This window comes from Coloeus monedula, assembly GCF_965178545.1.
Source record: "Coloeus monedula genome assembly, chromosome: 2".
Lineage (NCBI taxonomy): Eukaryota > Metazoa > Chordata > Aves > Passeriformes > Corvidae > Coloeus > Coloeus monedula.
The window spans coordinates 45,313,605-45,332,628 of NC_138782.1; the positions used below are offsets into that span (position 1 = coordinate 45,313,605).

The window sequence follows — 19,024 nt, forward strand, 5'->3', positions numbered from 1 at the left end:
AGGTGGCTCAGCACATCCTCCCTGAAATCAGGAAGCAGACAGTCTAAAATAACCCTGGGAGATTTGTAGCTGCTCCACAGTGTCCCGTGTGGGACACTCGTGTAACAAGCAAGCATGGAACTCTCTCCCTGGGGATTCTGTGCTTCTTTTTCTTTCTAGGATACAGTCCGTTGCCCCTAGAGAGTCCCCCTCCGAACTGAGAACTGCTGATGAAAGGTCTCTGTGTAAATTGTGGAGTAGAAAAGATGTAGTTTTCACTGAGCTCATTTTGAGCAAGTATTTTCTTCAGACAGTGCTGAGTGGGTTCTGCCTTTTGCTGACAGTGCACCCTGTGGAGCTGTGTCTCTGGAATTAGTGGAGCTGGATATGGGCATTAATATATGTCCATGCAGTTGGAAATTAAGCTTGTTCTTCATGTTGCCCCAGCTGTGAGTACATGCACTATTACCACTGTGCTCTCTGTCTCAAACAAAATAACTTAAAATTCATGTCCTATTTTACATTAGCAGTTTGGTACAGGTTTGGAAATGGAAATTCAAGTGATTCATAGCTCGCATGTGGCAGTTTTTCTCTTACTTATCTAGAAAAATGCCATTGAAACTGTCTCTTTTAATAGATCCAAGTAATAAAGCTATAAAAAAATACTGTTGGAAACCTGTGTATTCTTTCATACAACTGACTTCAAAAAACTATCCCAGTCAGCATTTAAACTGGTGTTACTTGTCATATTAATTTGGCATGTTCTGTTTTATTTATAGACCCAAATAGTGAATGAAGAGAAAGATGCAGTCAGACAAGAATTTAACTTTGAAAAGGTAAGTCAGTAGGACCAAGTCTAATGTCACTAGTTTAGTGTACAGTTATGTGTATGTGTATACTTGAGAAAGCTACGGTGGGACTGATGGGAAACCCTTCCAGAAATGGCCACCTCTTGTAGGTAATTCTGGCTGCATGCCATGCCAAAAGAGGAGCAGGCTGGCAGCAGTCAACTGCTCCATGTGGAGACAGGCTGTTACAACTCTGTGGCCTTTCTTTCTGATCTTTCTATGAGAATTTGAGGGGGCTCACTGTATTTTAGCTGTGTGAAGGTGCTTGAGTTCCCATAATGTTTAGCATAGCTCTTTCAGCCCCATGATGTTAAATCTCTGGTATCTCACGTGGGAAGGGAAAAAAAAAAGTGTATTGGCATCTGGTTTTGAAACAACAGATGGCTTTTTTCCATTTGTCTTTTTATTCTCATCTGTTCTTACATGAGCATAACTAGCATTGGCCACCTTAGCTACTAATTTGTTTACAGATCTGTGTGAGCTGTTTTATGTGCCTAATCTCTGCTCGGGGATGTGCTATCATCTAGTGGAATCTCTCACTGGAGATTCTGCATGAAGCTCTGCACTGCTAAGAAGAGTGGGGATTTAATCACTCATTTTAAAAAAATTATGGTTTCATTAGTGGTTTTGCCAAGGTATTTGTGTGTAGTGTTAACTCTACCTATGTGTGTAGTCAAACAACTTCACCATCCGCCCATCCATGTTTTAAACTGGTTAAGTGCTCATTTTTTACGTGGAGGAAATCCATTCCATGTGTTACTTTATGTGAAATGAGGAGAATTGAAAATCATCCCCCTGACAGTCCTCACTGTCCAGAGATTAGTTGGACAGTGGTTAACTGCTCTGCAGTATAGCTCCGAACTCAGTTTTATTTTATAGCACATCGATTTCCAGTATTAGCCAGGATTTCTTTGGGAGCATGATTTTGCTGCACTTTTCCAGGCATTACTTTACAACAGGTTGGACATTATGAAATGATTGCTATTTTCTGTAATGTTGTAGGCTCGTCTGGAAGTGCACAAGTTTGGAATCACTGGCTACAAGAAGCAGGACCAACGCGTTTGGGAACAGGAGCGTGCTATCATGCTGGGAGCCAAGGTAAATTGTCCCTAGGTTCGTGCTGGAGGTCACCCAGCTGTTACAGTGCAGAAAAGCAGTAAAGAACATGAGGGGCTTTGGTATTAGTCTTTGAAAATACAAGATCCCCTGCCCTGACCCTTCTCTCACTTAATCATCCGTACTTTTACATCATCCATTCTGTCTTGTCTATTTTCTGTAGATGATTGGACAATTAGTATGGTTGTGTTATCAGGGAAGTAGTATAGATGAAATACGACTGATCAGGCTGAAAAACAGCATTTACTAATTTTTAGTCAGGCCATTCAAAAATAAATAGTTGGAGGGAGGGGCTCGCTTTTTAAAACTTCATTTTCCCAGTGAGTTAAAGGTGGAGAAAAGTGTTTAGTTTATCATAACCAGTGTAAAAGAAAAAAATAATGTTTTAGGTGTTTTTTAGGAAGTGGGGTTTTTTCCTAGCTCAGTGTGTGTGTGTAAACCTTGTAGGACTGATAACAGAGCATTATTGCCTCTCTCTACTGTCTTCACCAAGAAAGATACAATTTGTGTCTACTTTACATCCCTTAAGTCAATTCCTCTCACCCAAAAGGAAATAAGCATTTCTAGTGTTTTGCCATCACCGCCACCTGAAAAATACTGTCTGTGCAAGTGTGTGAATAATTTTTGAACCTGTTTGAAAATATAATCAGTGGTGTCCCTCCCAATCTTCGTTGCAGCCCCCCAAAAAGGAACATGTGAACTACAGGACTTACCAAGAGAAAATGAAAGAGAAAAAAGCAGCGAAGGATGCTGATAAGGAAAAGGTTTGTGTGAAATATTCGCATAAAAAGGCAGCATGTAGGAGCCAGCCCAAAATCCTGACAGATAATGCCTCAGGTGCAGGAGGATTGCCCGAGCTTGACACCTGGTGCTCCCTGTGGATTGGGTTCCTGGCTCCCACAGGATTAATCTCATTGGTAAAAGCTGGTTGTGTGCAGTATGAAGGCACAGAGTTAGGCTTGCTTTGTGGTCGGTTTCACTGCCTCACCCTTTCAGGCTGAGAGACCGATGACACAAAATCAGCAGGGTTTTTTTTATCCTTTCCTCTCAAGAGGAAACAAAATGGTCCCCAATTAAAGTTTGTTGCGTGTTGTCTAACCACAGAGAGCCAGATCTTCAACTGCTTTTTTATCAGCTCAATTCCATCTAGGATCTTACTCATTATTTAAAGCAAGGGTGAGGTTTCTGTTGCATCCATCCTATAGCACAGCCCATCTGGCTCTAAGCCTACTCTCTGCCTTGACAAGGAGCCTTCTTGTGTAGGTGGGAGCAGGCTGGTGGGGCTGATAATTGCTCTATCAGCCGGTTTCCTGCCACCCTGTTTCCCAGGAACCTACTTCTCCTCCTCTGTCATGTGGCTCAAAGTGCATCCAGTGCATGACCAGTCACAGCTGAACCCTGTTATTTGACAGCTGCCCTCAGTTGGGTGACAGGACACACCTGCCTGGTAGCAAGTCCATCTTCTGGCCCTAGGATCTGTCTTATGCCCAAGAAGGAAGCCTCTGCTTTGCACGTGGCAAGAACAGCACGTTGGTCGTGAGTGGGCTGTACTTTCCATAAGGCATTTGGAAGGGCTCTGGGCACTCCTGCCAGTGGTTCCATAATATGTTGCATCACTTGTTCTGTCAGAAGGTTTCCCAGCTTGCTTTAAGTGCCTACTGCTCTGTGAAGCAAAGGCTACTTCATGTTTTGTGTGCAGGTGGTTGTTTAACCAATATACTCTATCCCTTTTTTGTTAAAATATGTGTCTTTAAAAACAGGAACATAAGGGTGATTCTCTTAAGAAGAGGAAGAAGCAGAAGGAACAGGAGAGGTGAGGTGTTTTTAACATGGTCTCCCCAGTGTATCTCTCCTATGTAACTGGACAGTCTTGCTTTAGAAGTTGTACACATCACAGTGGAACAAATTTCTTCAAGTGTTGAGCTCCTCAGAAAATGGAGCCACTGCTCTGTGCCTAGCAGTTCCAGAGGCTTCAGTTACACAGCTTTACTGAAAGTATGTCAGTTCTGCCCCAACACATCTGAAGGCTCCTAGTCTTAAGATGGAGGTCAGAGGGACGAAAATCCCTGTGTGCAGACTCATGAGACACCGCTTACTCAGAGCATTTGCCCTAAGAAATAATTTCTGCAAAGCACAGACTACAGTATACAGAGGCTTGAAAGTGAGCTGACATTTTCTAATCCTAGTGCAGCAGGTTCCCTCTGTACTCTATCTTCCTTCTCTATCCAAACATCTTCATGTTTCTAAACATTTAAAAATGTAAACCATGTTGTAATGTGCTGCAAATTTTGAATGTCTGTGAAGGTGAAATGTTCTGAAGTCATTACATGCTATGGTTTGATACTCCGTAATACCAAATGCTGCATAAATATGTGACATTTTTCACCATGTTCACCATGTGTTTCTGCTGTTTCTTTTAATTACTGTTCTTCCTCTCCCTGTTTCAGGAAGGTCAAAAGGAAGAAATCAGTGCCTAGCATTTGGCCTGCAGGACAAGTTGGAAAATTCAGAAATGGGACCTTGATTCTGCAAAGCCGTGACATAAAGAAAATTAAATCATCTAAAGTTAGCAAATGAACTTAATGATACAGAGTGAAATGGACAATATGCATAAGATGGAATTCACATTGCTACCAACACAGACTTCTGGAGCCTTTTGCCTACCCACCATATCCTAATTTTTTAATCTTATTTGTTATTGCAGGATTTTTATGTACCATTCTGCTTTGGGATGAACATTAGAATTTACCATGTTATAAATAAAAATTAGACTTTTTATTAAAAAGGTTATACAGGCTGTTTTTGTTAGTCAATATGTGCTAAAGAAAACATTTCTTTTTCTAGAATCAGCTTATTGGCTGTAAGTAAAATACTCTTTAATCCATAAATTAATGGATTTATATATATATATATATCTTCACTTTCATATGGAAGGAATATGGAAAAAGAAATACCTTACTCACTCTCAACCTGAAGTAGGTGTTCTCCAAACATTTATTGGACATAAATCTGTATCCTTATGGATTGTTAGTGGATAGTGGAACTCCACAAGAATTTTTCTGTCCAGCAAAACCTCTTAATGTTTCAAAATTACCTGCTTTGGAATGAAAATAATATTTTTCTGAAGTTTTGTCCCAGGCAAGAATTGCACACTCATTTGTATATCTCTGTAGAGATCTCCAAATAAGCACTTTCAAAGAGTGGTTTGTTGGCTTGGTTGGTTGGTTGGTTTCTAAAAACAAAACCATATAAGACTGAGCCAAATGAGCACAGACACTCAATAGCTACTGGTTGTTCTTGGTGTTTGTTTTAATTCCATGCCTCTCAAGGCTTTTCTACGAAATCTTTGCCAAAACTGTGTTTTGGTGCTATTTGGATTTCAGCAGTCTGGTGTTTCTGGAAGAAAACTGTTTGTCCTCTGTAGCTAAATACTTTGTTTTGTTGCTTTTAAGGTCCATCCATTAGAAATGGCAATGATTAGTAACTCTTCCAAAACAAAAGAAACTTCAGTATTTTAGGGGGAGACAAAAATAAGCATAACGTAAATAACAGAGTTTGTTCTGTATTGTAAGGAGATGTGGAGCTTGTTGGAACAGGTCTGGCAGTGAAGGATGTGTACATGAGAAGGAAAACAGCCCTTACTGCAGAAACTTGTTCTAGGTATGGTGGTACCCCTGTGGGCTGGGAGCCTGAGCAAGCTGATCCCTAACCCTGAGGTCTGTGTCAGCTTGCAGCAGGTAAATACAACAGCAGCATCAGAAGCTGCTCCCCTCTCAGGATGCAAAAGTGGTCTGGGATAGGGAGAGCCACACCGCAAACAGGGATGCTTTCTGCACGCTGCTTCCCCCACACCTTCCACCTTACTTGGAGGTCCTGGAGAAGTGCTCTGCCAGCACAGAGAGGACTAAGAGGAGGGAGAGGGCTTGGAGGGATCAAGTGCCAGATAAAAAGCAGAAGGGAGTGTTTCTGGAGCCATGTAGGAAGAGGAGGGGTGTGCAGAGTTTGGTTGCTAAATGCTGTTATCACATTTCATAATTGCATAATTTGATTTCTTCTTACTCAGTATTGGTTGCAGATTCAAACTGGAATTAAGATTCCTGTCTGGTTACGGACTTAATGGCTTATTTAACATTAGAGAAATGTCAAATCCCGACAGCATATGAAGGTGTAACCACTAAGCAGAACTTAGTACAGAGCATCAAGACTTGTTCAGGCAACACATGAGCTTTCAATGTTGTAGGGTAACCTGTATCTTTCAATTCCTGGTTAATCCTTAGCTTAGTTTTCACTGCTCACTTCTTGATAAAGTTTGGTTCAGCTCACTGTGCATATAATGTGGGACTTCATGTTCTCCATCAGCTTTGGTAAGTCAAAGTGTTCACTTTCCACCACCACAGCTCCCAAAAGTTATTTGGGAGTGAAACTTGGTCAGAATGGAGCATCTAATTTTTGCAGTTAAGCTTGTAAGATCTGTAAAAAGTTGAAAAAAATCAGTTCTTAAACTAAAAAGTTGAAAACTGAAATGCCAAGTTGACAGTGGAACATGAAAGTTTTTGGGGGAAGGAAAAGAAAAGTTTATTCAAAGTTTTGCATTTTCACACTTTAATGTTGTGTATATGCATTATGAAAGGCTTCTGTTTCATGGAGATACGTTTGTTTTTTCATATCAAGTCTCCAAGACGATTTGAGTTGGGCATGCTGCATTCTTGTAGAATGCTGTGCTCAGGTAAACGTGGTACTTTCAGTCCTGCTTTGTTACTAGATGCATCAACATTGGCAAACCAGACTGCTGAGAACCTGTTGAACCTAGTGTTTCTCTGGGCTGGTGCGTGTTGGTGATTAACAGAGTATGTCAGTGTACAGACAGCAAGCTGTGTTGGTTTTGGAGCACATGCTGGTACATGAAAGCCAGTATTGACTGAATGACAGATTGATTATGGGAAGAGGAGAGCAGAGCACAATTTATTTTGCTCTCTGTTTGCAGTTGCATAAAGGAATGAGGTATAAAGAAGAATTCAAGGATTTCTCCTTATCTGCTCTTTTTCTCAGGCATTTTCCTGTTACAGTTATCTTTATTCCCTGTTTCCCTACATGTTAAGCCACATGTGATGATCTTTTCTCCCAGTCAAACCCTTTGCCATAAAGGAGTTGACGACAAGTTGTGTCTTTTGCAGGAGAAAAAAAGAAAGGCTGTGATGGATGATATCTCCATACTGTTGCCTGTACTTACCTGTGATTGTTTTGGCTGGGTTCCTCTTTGTTACCCTGGTGCTGCTGTCGCTGTGTCAGAGTGCTTTATTCTGCCTTACTGACAGACATCTGTGAAGGTTGTGTAGCTTTGCGAGTGCCTTTTTGCAGGGGCTGTGTATGCTGAGTGTGCTGCCTCTGTAGCACTGCTGAGTCCCTCACAGGCCATCTGCTTGACAGAGGTGTGCAGCTCCAAGGTGATCTCACAAAGTCTGCATCCTCCCTACCCTGACAAGCTTTCTGCCCAGTCTGACTTCTACCCAAAGGGCTTTCCAATACGGTCCTACTGATGCCATAGTTCTTTCCAGGCTCTGCTTATTCCAGTGTTAGAAACTGCTGGAGGCTGGGTGATTTCCCAAAGTGTCTAAGGTGGGTCACAGCTAAGTGACTGCAACAAGGCATTCTATAACCAACATGAGCCAGAGCTAACGGAGTGGTGCTGAGAAAGGGAGGTGTTTCGTGGCACTGAATCAGGGTATGTCTGAAGTTGAGGCACAGATGGTTGCCCTGAGGAAGGACTCTTGCCTTTCTCCATTTACTGGATTATTCTTGGCTGTGGTAACAAAGCAGTATCAACAGCAGGAGATAGGCATGCAAACTGTATGAATGCCTCATCTACATAATGGCATCATATTTTTTAATCATAATTTGTAATAATAAATAGGGTACTGATGCTGAATTTGTTGGCAATGTTATAAGAATTTATTTAGAAACTGTAAAACAGCATAAACTTACATGTCAGGTTTTTCAAAAGGGTAATAATAGTAATAATACACAAAGTTTTAGTTGGACCAAAAGACAAAAAGCAGTTTGTTTCTAATTCAAAAAATACAAACGTTTGCTACAGGTACAAAATTATAAAAAGTTTGTATTTTCCTCTTGATCTGGTGACAGACACATATAGCAGAGATGTATATTTCACCAGCTCCAAATTCATATAAGCTATGGGAAATGACAATAAAGAAAAAAATGTAGTTAAGAAGACAGAAACAACTTCTTGTCTTTCATTTAACCAGAATTGAACACCATTATCTTATTCCTTTGCAGTTTTTTAGTTGCCAACATTTAAATTAGTGTTACTCATGCTTCATATAACAATCAGAAATAACAGCAGGTTTACCTCATGCATTTATTTTTAATATTCATCACATAATGTCTTCTCACCATGCTACCTAGAAAGGTTAGTGTTTTTATTGACAACATTTAAGGGAGGTGAAGGATAAAGGAATGCAATCAGGCTTCAGGAATATTTCTATCTACTGCTTCACAAGCAAATGTTAGAAATTCTCCAATTAGCATTAAAAATAATTTTTAAATTAATTCTGCTTGGAACTGTTTGCAATAACAAATATAACAAAAAGGTCGTTTAACAGAAGGAGAAAATGCTGCTGAGTGCCTCTGTCAGTGAAACACACATCTGTCTCCTGTATTGTGCAAAGACGCAGGAGCCCCACACATCTACTCTCTGAGGTTTGCATATGGGCTTCTGCACCTGAGAAGACCAAGTGTGTCTTATTGATGATGGATTTGTGCTTCAGGCTGCTGCTCCACCTGCTTGGGTGTATGCAGCGTTCAGTAGAGCTGGGCAGAGGAATCACCAGAAATGCTGTCAGTAAAAACTAGAAGCAGCTCGCCTTTTTTTCCCAAAAAAAGGAAAAAAAAAAAAAAAGGACTCTCCATCTTTGTCTGGTAATTTTCAGTGACAAGTGCCCTTCGCATTTGCAATGTGGTTGATTTGTAACTAATCTCCCTTCCAAAGCTGATCTAGCCAAGATGCTTGGTGTTTTCATATTATCTTGCCTGGTTCAAAATTGAATTTTTTGGTTTTGCTATTTAAGCAGAATGCTGCAAAGCTGGTAAGGCCTGAGATAAGGTCTAACATCTCTCCTTCCTCATCTTTCTGTTTGTGACCAAAGGACATACTAGATGGCACCAGAAAGCTGCTGTTGTTACCAGGTTGTGGAATTTTGCACCCCTTCTCACAGGGACGGGTGATCTGAACTGTGGTCCAGAAATGCACTACCTCTTGTTGGCAGTTGCAAACACAGTGTTTTTCATACAGTGGTGGTGGCAGCTTAGCCTTAATCTCATCTCTCTTACCTTGTTTAAGAAATATTATCATGTAAGAAAGAAAGAATAAAAAAAGCTGCATCTCACATTTCTTCTTGCTCTAGGACAACTCAGAAACCAGAGTATGGGGTGCTCTCTGCCATCTTTACTAACTATGCTTTGAGGAAAAAAGAAATAAATTAAAAAACAACTTACACAGCACTACCACAGAACTCTATCACCAGCCAAGAACAAACTACAGCAATACACTATCATGGTGTTATTTACAGCGTGATGGAATGTTATGCATATAATAAATTACATTTAATACTTTTCCTCTTAAACTCTGATATATGTAAGCTCATGCTTATTTTATTTATTTTGTTCAGTCCAATATATTTTCCTCTATGTATCTTAAGTGCATAGGCAAGTATAGGAGGTGACAGTGCTGTTTGCCTATCTTTTCTGTTTTCAGAAGCCAAATTGCTTTTCAAATTTGTAATACATCACAGTGTGCTACTGTCCTCACTGACATTTATTTTATAGTACATACCTTTCCACAGCAGAAGGAGCAAGGGATTGTCAGCTATGTGTGTGCTTATATTGACATTAAGTCTTACTAAGAGATCTTCTTGTGAGCTCTTTTCAAGTTGATGAGGGAAAAGGAGGAAGTGAAAATTGTATAGCATTGCATGCCTCGGGAAGTCTGAAGTGCTCCTGAAATTAACGGAAATTTGCAGAGGAAAGAGCCAGGAAGAAGGGTCACAAAAGGCTATGGTTGGGGCTCCCAGGGATAGGTGAAAACTGGGAGTCCTTTGCTGCTCTGCAGGACAGAAAGTTCGACTGCTGTATTTATTTTGCAGCTATTTAGAGATTCCAAACTGGCGTATGAAGAAGTCAAGCTTTGTTTTGTTAATAAGGGGAGGGCCTGTTTCTGTTTTGGTGGGGTTTTTTTAAACATTAGTCAATTTACAGCTACCTTGTGTGGGCTCTGTACCATAGTGGATGGGATTCATCCCAGTGCAAAAGGCTTTGCTCTCCTGCTTGTAAGAAGCAACCTGGCCTCTAGGAGCTGAACAGTCCCATAACAGGCAGCTTTGTGTGGGCCCAGGTGCCAGAGGAGCTTGGAGTCACAGAGAGCTGCAGAAATCCTCTGAGGAAACAAAAGGAAGAAGAGCATACAAAGTGGTCCCCCTGGGTATCTATGCCACTCTTCTGCTCTCTGTGTTCTCCCTGGACAGTCAGCAACACAGTTTCTGCAATGATTAAAGGCCGACTCCCTCCTAAAGAAAGGATTTGGAGGAAACAAAAACTGACATAAGAGATACTGTAGATGAAGGACGTGCAGACTGGTGGGTTTATAATGAGATCAACCTTGGGGAAGATGCCTGCAGAGAAGGAAACTACCTCCAGCCTGAGCAGAGCAGTGGGAGTGCCCCACCTCTCCCCACCTAATGCTGTTCTGCAAAGGGAAAATTCTGCTCTGCTTTATGTTCAGATGGCCCTGCATGCTCTGCATAAATATTCACATATGGAATTGTTAGTTTCCTAGAGTAATTTTAACTACTTAAGTGTTATTTCTGTTAATCAAACTATGAAAATGTATCCAGCTGAAGTCACAAGAGTGCACTCTATGAGGATAACTGGTTTATTGCTACAGGCCATGCCAAATGTAAGTCCTTGATTGTGTACACAACCAACCCATGCAAACACTTTGTTTAGTTTCTGACCTAGGGTAAAGTAGTCTTACTAATGCAGGTAGCCTACTTCTAAGTGTATTCATTTTAATTGATTTGCATTTCTGCTAGGTTAAAAGGAGACTATAATGGTAGCTACCCTACTTTTGTGAATGTTTGAATGAGTAGAGGGTAAAAACCGAGCTTCTCTACTCACTGTTTCTACCTACTGTCCATATATTCATTAGAAATTAACAACATGTCACTCAATGTGTTCTCCTCAAGATATAATACACCAGGAACTGACACCAAAGCAACTATGAAAACAAAAATTGAGTACTGCAAACACTTCTAAAACACATTCAGAATTAATTTTAAACATGGATGAGGATTGGAAAGATGTAAATTCATTTCTGTTTCCTTTACAGAGGTTGGGAGTAAAGACAAAGGTTCTGTCCCAAAACAAACAATGCCCGTCTTTTTTAATTCAAGTGAAAGTGGAGTGTCTTCCATATTAAAATTATCACAGGATGTTTCCCAATATAAAAAACTATGTGCAATTTATGTACAATATTCCCATACACTACTCTGACTGGCAATACTCAAAGCCAGTGCTATGATTACAACTGTTAGGTTCATAGAAGAGCACACTCAAGAGGAAATTTGGGGTCTGGTAGCGTTCCAGCTGAGGTAGGTTAAAACAGACCTGCTAATTAGAAAATCTTGCATGAGTTCATATGGTATTGAATGAAACCGAAGATTATAACACAGTTGGTCTCTTGATATTCTTTATGAAACCAAGATAAGCATAGCACAGTTATTCCATTGTCTACAAGTTTACTAATACAATCCATTCCAGACTTTAAAGGAGTACTGTTGCTTTCTCACTTAAAAGCGTATGTGATTTTTACTCCATCGTTGGTTTTATTTCCTATTTCAGTCTTGACGTTGCTGAAGGTGCGCTGCTGTTCTGCAGAAGTGGGCTACAGGATGCTTGGCTGGTTACAGGCAGCAGGATGGCAGACTGCTTTGTGTCTGTGCAATAGCCAAGTTCTGTTCTGGGCTGCCTTCCCCTTCCCATGATGGCTGTGAGATGGGATGACCCAAGGGAGGATTCTGGCTGCTCTGCCACAGAGAAGCCTTGCCATCACTCAGCACTAGCTGAGTGATGTGCTCCAGACAAAGACCAGCAGTGGGCCTGCAGAAGGATATCTGGGGGCTGGCAGGCTGCCTGAAGGCGGGCCTGGGCTGTTTGTCCTGTGGCTGTGCTTTAATGCAAAGCAGTAAGCTGTATTTTGGTTAGAATATTTGTTTTCAGGTTTAATAATTACATGCCTGATAACAATATGCGTGTGCGTATACGTATGCTTGAAGAGGAAAACTTGTATAAGCAGCAGGATTTAAAAAAAGGAAATAGTACATTGACAGGATTTGAGAGTTTATGCTTTTCTTGTTTGATAGCACCACATTTCTACAGGGTTAGAGTGACAAGAGTCCAGGATGTCATGGGCTCACCCAGTCTGCTGCATCTTGTCCTCACGCATTGCCGCTATACACACACACACACTTGTGTACATTAACTGGGTTCAGAGAAAACAGAGCACACAGGCAAACCAATGTGTTTGCTGACAACTGCATGCACGTGACAGTGCCATGGCTGTGAGCAAAGATCACTGTCAGTCAGACTCCAGTTGTGACACCTGGAATGGCTGCTCATTTTCATGGGACATGCCAGGCACTGGTCAAGTCTTGCAAAAGATTTATGTCCCAATCCAGAAAAATTCTAAAGGACAGGTTTTGCATTACTGCTATTAATCTCTCTCAAGTGTTTCATTAGGATCAAGACATTAATTAGCTCACAGTAATCTAATAGAAAATTAAGGCTTCAGATCTCAAAGCTACATTGGAACTACAGCTGCACAGGGTTTATCAGGACCAAGGCTGGAAAGCAGCATTTTTCAATGTGGGAGACTTTGCATGTGCCATATTTAAATAAATCTCTTATCATTTCAGTTCAAAGGAATCTCCCTTGCACTGTTTTTCGAGAGTTGTGCTGATAACCACAATCAGCTCTTCTGTACGTGTCTCCACAGTCATGCCTAAATAACAAACACTAAAATGTATCACGGATGTTTTTCTTTCTACTTTCTGTATCTGAATTCTGCTTGTATCATGATGTTAGCTAAAATGAGCCCAACTATTTCACGGCAGTGTTTGGGAACCAATCTTGGTCTTGTTGCAGATAATAAGGTAAGTTCTGCCACTGAATTCTAAGGAGACAACATCCTATAGCTTACTGCAGTCTAGAGCCAGAAGGAATAATTCATGGTCATTTGAGCCCCTGAATGTAATTGACAACCAGGAATTCTTGGGCATATAACCTCCACTTCAGCCGTCAAAACATATGCTTTCTTTATTTAAGGACTTCAGGTGGCAAGGGAATCCAGTTCATCTACTGGTAAACTGCTCCAACATCCGTTGTCCTTCAGTCTCACCCTTTTTTTCCAGCATCCCGGATATTTAAGCACAAGTCCAGCCATGGGAAAGCAAATACACTCATTTAACCTTTTGCTTTACAGATGTGTTCGTGTGTGTGTGCACATGAGTGTACATATGTATGCAACGCAGAGCAGGTATGTTCAGTACCCATCTGCAGTTGAGTGCCAGCTCAGTGGATGTGCTTGCTATGGCTGTTAAATTGAAAATGGAGTGGCCTGGCTCTAACCAGCCCATTATTCAGTGAGCAACATGCTGCACAGTGTTTTAAGTCAGGGACGAGGATGCTTTTTTACTGACTTACTGAAAAGTGCCAAAACACATGGAGAAACCTTGCAGAATCCATCACAGTGTCAGACGGGGACTTCATTAGTTGTTGGGCAACTTGGACTGTTTTACAGATTGTGGCACCTCCAGTCCTGTGTGCAGGGTCACCTGAAAAGAAGAAATAACATTAGATTCAAAACTGAGACATCCTCAGCAGAGAGCATTTGTGAAGGCAAAGTGCAGGTAAATGACATGGAACAGGCTGCAAGGACTGCAGGTCCAAGTTTAAATCAAGACTATTAATGGCGATGATATCTAGTCCTTGAAATAAACAAGTCTCCTTCCTCCTTCCCTCCTGAACACTTTGGGACCTAGATGCCAGGTGTCTGTACCTTTTCCCAAATCTAGCCACCAGTTGTACATATCCAGAAGTGCTGCTTGCTAGATACAAGGTGGATGGGGCCTCTGCGTGAGGGACCCCAAGTGCTTCAGGACAGAGGTCACACAGTGGAGCCCATTTACATGATGAGTGTTCCATCCTGGCTGTCATGGTCCTGCCTGACCTAAGCTGACCTCCTTCAGTCCTCAGGCTCCTGGGTATTTCCACAGGTTCTCTCTTACACTGCATCCAGCTTCTAGCCATGAGCAGTGGTCTTGAAAATGCATTATATTTAAAGGCAGTTCCTCCAAGAGGAAAACCTCTTTTACACAGAGCACAAGAATGATGTGCTGACTGGGTCTTCTCTGTTGCACTACTTCCCTGACCTATTCTGCCTTTGCTCTCCTTACCACTGTGCTGTTCACACTGCAGTCATTTGCCAATGTTAACTATCTCCAAATGTAAGATCTAGGAGGAATTAGAATGGTTTTTAATGAAACTGGCAGGGGAAAACTTTGAAGACACTGCTTTCCAAGTGGAGCATCACAGGAAAATCAGAACAGGAATTAGTGTGTGCAGGTACTTTTACTTGTTTTACAGCACTACTCTTCATATTGGTCAGGCAAGGCAGAAGGTCAAATGCAGTCCAAAAAGTGTGAGTAGCCTAGATGTAAGTCTGAGAAGGAAAGAACCTCTATCTGTACTGACTACCTACAGATGATGCTATCAACTCCTTTAGATGGAAAGGGTAAGTGGGGCTGGACTGCAGAAGATTTACCTGGACGTTTCGGTTGAGGCTCAATGCAGGCATGAAGACTCCCTCGATGTTTTCAAACGCTGGAGGCCCCTGCTGCTGCCCATTTATGTAAAAGGTCAGGTTGTGCTTGTTCAGATCCAGGAGAACACCAACGGTGGCACCTTTAGAAACTCCTCCTTCAGTCCTAAGGTACAAAGAGTACATTGCTGGTGAAGGCAGAGGGCTACACTGTGCTGCTCTCTCTAGGACAAGCCAGCCTTCCTAAGCAAAGGGAGCATGGAGCAGCACAGTGAAATGATTATCCCTGAGGCATTTGGCAATGACTGACCCACACCTTTATCTGAAGCATATGTACCACAACCATGGGAGCTCGATGAGGGGATCCTAAAGAGAAATTTGATCCACCTCTCCTGCAACTGCAATTTAAGAGGTGAAAATGGGGTCCAGAGCTAACAGGTCCCCTCGGCTAATGACAAATCGGGAGGCAAGCCAATGGAGTCCTGGAGACACGGCACCTCTAAGTATCCCTGTTATAGTGAAGTGATGCATGGCAGGAAATGAAAAAGAAGGAAGTTGTTTTGCTAGGTGTTAATTTCCAATCAATATCCTTCTAACAGCTCGAGAAATAGACTTCCAGTTCAACTACTCACCTTGGCATGCTCTAAGGGCACCCAGATTTCCAGAGCTCAGGAAGCCAGCACAGGTACAACAGACAGTGGTTTTGGGGAGGAAGGGAAGTTGGGGCTCGTTAGGCATAAGTGTAGCTTCTGACTGACAAGGTGCTCAGCTATAGGACTGGGAGCTGTCTCGAGTGCGCAGGCACAGTTATTAACACCAGTGATAATTGGTTGTGTCAGGAGCAGCTGCTGAGAGCTACTCCAGTATCAGAGCTTGCCAGGACAGACTCAGTCAGCCATTACACGCTTGAGTGATTTGACATTAATGCACTTTGACTTGGGGGTTAGTCAAACTCAGTATTTCTTTAAAGAACACTGAGTGAAAATATCCACTAGATATGCAGATTGGCCACAGGCACTGCTATTCTGCTAATATCATGGGGCTCTGCAATGGATTTACAGCCTGACACAATTTGTCCAGGGTAAATCAGATTTCAAATAATTTGCAGTAGGAAAGGAAGCAGCTGTCTTTTGTCCCATGCACTCGCCTCAGGCATACAACATTCACAAGATTAAAGCTATTCTATCATAAAATTTATCACAATAGGTAGGCAAAATATTTAAAAAAAAGGAAGGGGGGGGGGGGAATTGGAATATGATTACGAAGAATATAGTGCAGGGTAAGAAATTTTCCTTTTGTCCACTAGGTGTCATAAACTGTTTTCCCTCAGACTTAAATGTGGCATGTGGCATTTCATCTGAAGGTAGATTACAGAAAACTGTTCTGACTTCTCCATTTAAAGCTCTTCAAACAATAATAGTGTAATAGCTAAGAATCGCGGATTGTCTCTGAGACATGTCAGACGTGAAAATTCACTGTTCTCAGGTTCCTTTGATTTGATTTCCAGTCCTATAAGCATTAATAGGTTTCTCTTTGAGCTCTTCTCCAAAACCGCAAAGTAAATTATTTTCCATCAAAACTTAAGACGCTTACCTACCCTCAGTATCTCACTATATAGACTGTTTTTATTAAAAGCCCTCAATCATAAAACTCATTATGAGATTGTGGGAAGCAACAGTACTGTGATTTGGAGCTATTTACAAATAGATTACTTTTTTCCCTCTGTTTGGGAACAGCTTTGATTGTAGGACACCAAATTTTAGATCCTGCTTAAAACAGATTTTATTACATCCTTTTAAATGACATAAATTATTCTCTTAGGGAAACAGAAACAGCAACTTTGCCTTTTTGAGATTATGATGTTCTTTCCTATACGACAAGCTAATTTGTTTCTTGTGGGCTAATTAGCTGTGAGCTGCACAGTGGCATTGAGTGACTCCTCTGCAGCCCCTGGGGACAGCCCCACTGAAGAGGAGATAGATTCTGCCTGCAGATTGCAGCCCAGGCAAGGGCAGGACCCAGCTGAGGCCCCTACAGGATCCACAGGGGTGTGGGGGCAAAGCAGAAGGATGGGGACCTTCTCCCTTCCTTCCTGCCCCAAGTCCTGCAGGAATTCCGCAGGTAGATTGCCCCCTTCCTACTCCGCCATCTCCCCACAGTGGGCTACTGGCTCTGGCAAGATTAAGGGAGGGCAGAAACAGGCAGGAGCTCTTCACCACACTGCTACCAGGGAGGCTGGACTTCTTCTGAGGCTGAACAGCCTTACTGAGCATCCCATGCTCTCCTTGGGAACAGTACTTTGAGGACTCCAGCACTTTTTGAACTATTTGCCTGGTTTCTTTCTCTAGGAGGAGAGATGGGAGAGTGTTTTATGAGAAAACTTATGCATTTCCTCACTCTTATGTACACCATTTAGACAGCATTACAGGATAATCTTTTGGTTGTTGTGGTAAAAGAAGCCAAATAGCTCAAGAGACTCTAACTGATGTTGCTCCCTCCTGGTACACTCCTGTGTCACCATGCAAAAAAAAACCTGCTCCTTTACTGTAACGCATTTTTAAGCTACTTAATGACACCTACACCACAAAACCCCAATAACCTTTCATTTAAAAGGAAAATAAAACCTTTTTGTTGCAATACTCCCTCAATAAATACTTAGTATTCATTAAATTACAATCCAGTTCTGGAGATAGGCAATCTTATTTCATTTTTTGAGGTAAATCCCACTTGTCCTGCACATTTTGATTTCTGTATGCAACAAGTCCTGAGTGCAGAAGTGCATGCAGAAGCCTGGAAGGTCAGAGTACAGAAAGGGGAATTTGGTTACCATGAGAAATGCCACTGCCTGTGGCAGTAGAGGCTGTTATTCCAAGATGCTTTCAGTAACAGCTTGGACAATGCACAGAATATGATTGCACAAACTGGCTTGAGGAATTAGGAAGAGTAGTTTCACTATTATTTTTAAAAGGTGTTAACAATTTATGAACAATTTAATAAACTGAATAATTAGTCCAACTCTCCATTAACAGTATTTTAAGTGCTATCTTTACAGCACCTTAACAACTTTACTATATATATTGCCAGTGACAGCATTTTTCATTCATTTGTAGCATATTTGTGTGATGAAAAAACCTGCTCCTGAGGTCTCTGAAGTCAGTCAAGACGCTCTCCTGATTGCAAGGGGCTTTTAAGACAAAAATGCAAATACTCTAGACTTTGACTTCCTGTTGTTTTTCAGTATAAAATATTTCAGTGTGATTTACATCTCTTTCTTTACATAAACATGTAGTGGCTGGAGTATTGCCTGTAGCACCTGGTAGTCCTGCTCTTGGGAACTTTGCCAAGGAACAGTTCTATTGCATCGAATGTCAATGCCTCCTGTTAATGGGCACACAGCACCTCTCAGAATAGTTTGGATTGGAAGGAGCCTTTAAAGGTCATCTAATCCAACCCCCCTGTGAAGAGCAGGGACATCTTCAACTAGGTCAATCTGCTGAAAGGCCCATCCAATCTGACCTTGAATTTTTCTAGGGATGGGGGATCCACCACCTCTCTGAGCAACCAGTTTCAGTGTTTCACTACCCTCATTGTAAAAAAATGTTCTTTACAGCTAGACTGAATTTATCCTCTTTCAGTTTAAAATTATCACCCCTTGTCCTATCACAACAGGCCCTGCTAAAAAGACTGTCCCATCTTTCTTTTAAACCCCCTCTAAGTGCTGAAAGAGCACAATCAGGTCTCCCTGGAGCTTTCTCTTCTCCGGGCTGAGCAACCCCATCTCTCTCAGCCTTCCTTCAAAGGTGAGATGTTCCATCCCTCTGACAATTTTTGCCCAGGATACAGTTGTCCTTCTGGGCTGCAAGTGCACTCTGACAGATCATAGCCAGCCTCCCAAGAACCAGTGTTCCCAAGTCCTTCTTGTCAGGGGTGCTCTCAATCCTTTCATCCTCCATACTGCCCTGACCCAGATGCAGGACTGTACGCTTGGTTTTGTTGAAGCCCCGGAGGCTTCCATGGCCCCAGTTCTTGAACTTGTCCAGGTCTCTCTGGATGGCAGCTCATCCCTCAGCTGTGTCAACCACACCACTCAGCTCGGTGTCATCTGTGAACTTACTGAGGGTGCACTTGATCCGACTCTCTATGACATTGATGAAGACATTAAATAGAACTGGCCCCAGTATGGACCCCTGAG

The 19,024-nt window shown here is 41.8% G+C and overlaps 1 protein-coding gene across 2 annotated transcripts in view; it reads right to left on the reverse strand.

Moving 5' to 3' along the window:
• Window positions 1-13,780: 13,780 nt before the first annotated feature.
• TRIM67 (tripartite motif containing 67) overlaps window positions 13,781-19,024 on the reverse strand; it is a gene marked incomplete at both ends in the record, with an annotated part of 35,598 nt that continues 30,354 nt past the window's right edge. For both annotated transcript variants that reach the window (XM_082277005.1, XM_082277006.1), the window contains 2 exons: window positions 13,781-13,846; window positions 14,836-14,998. In XM_082277005.1, the coding sequence (XP_082133131.1) occupies window positions 13,781-13,846; window positions 14,836-14,998 (229 nt within the window). The remainder of the gene's footprint in view (window positions 13,847-14,835; window positions 14,999-19,024) is intronic.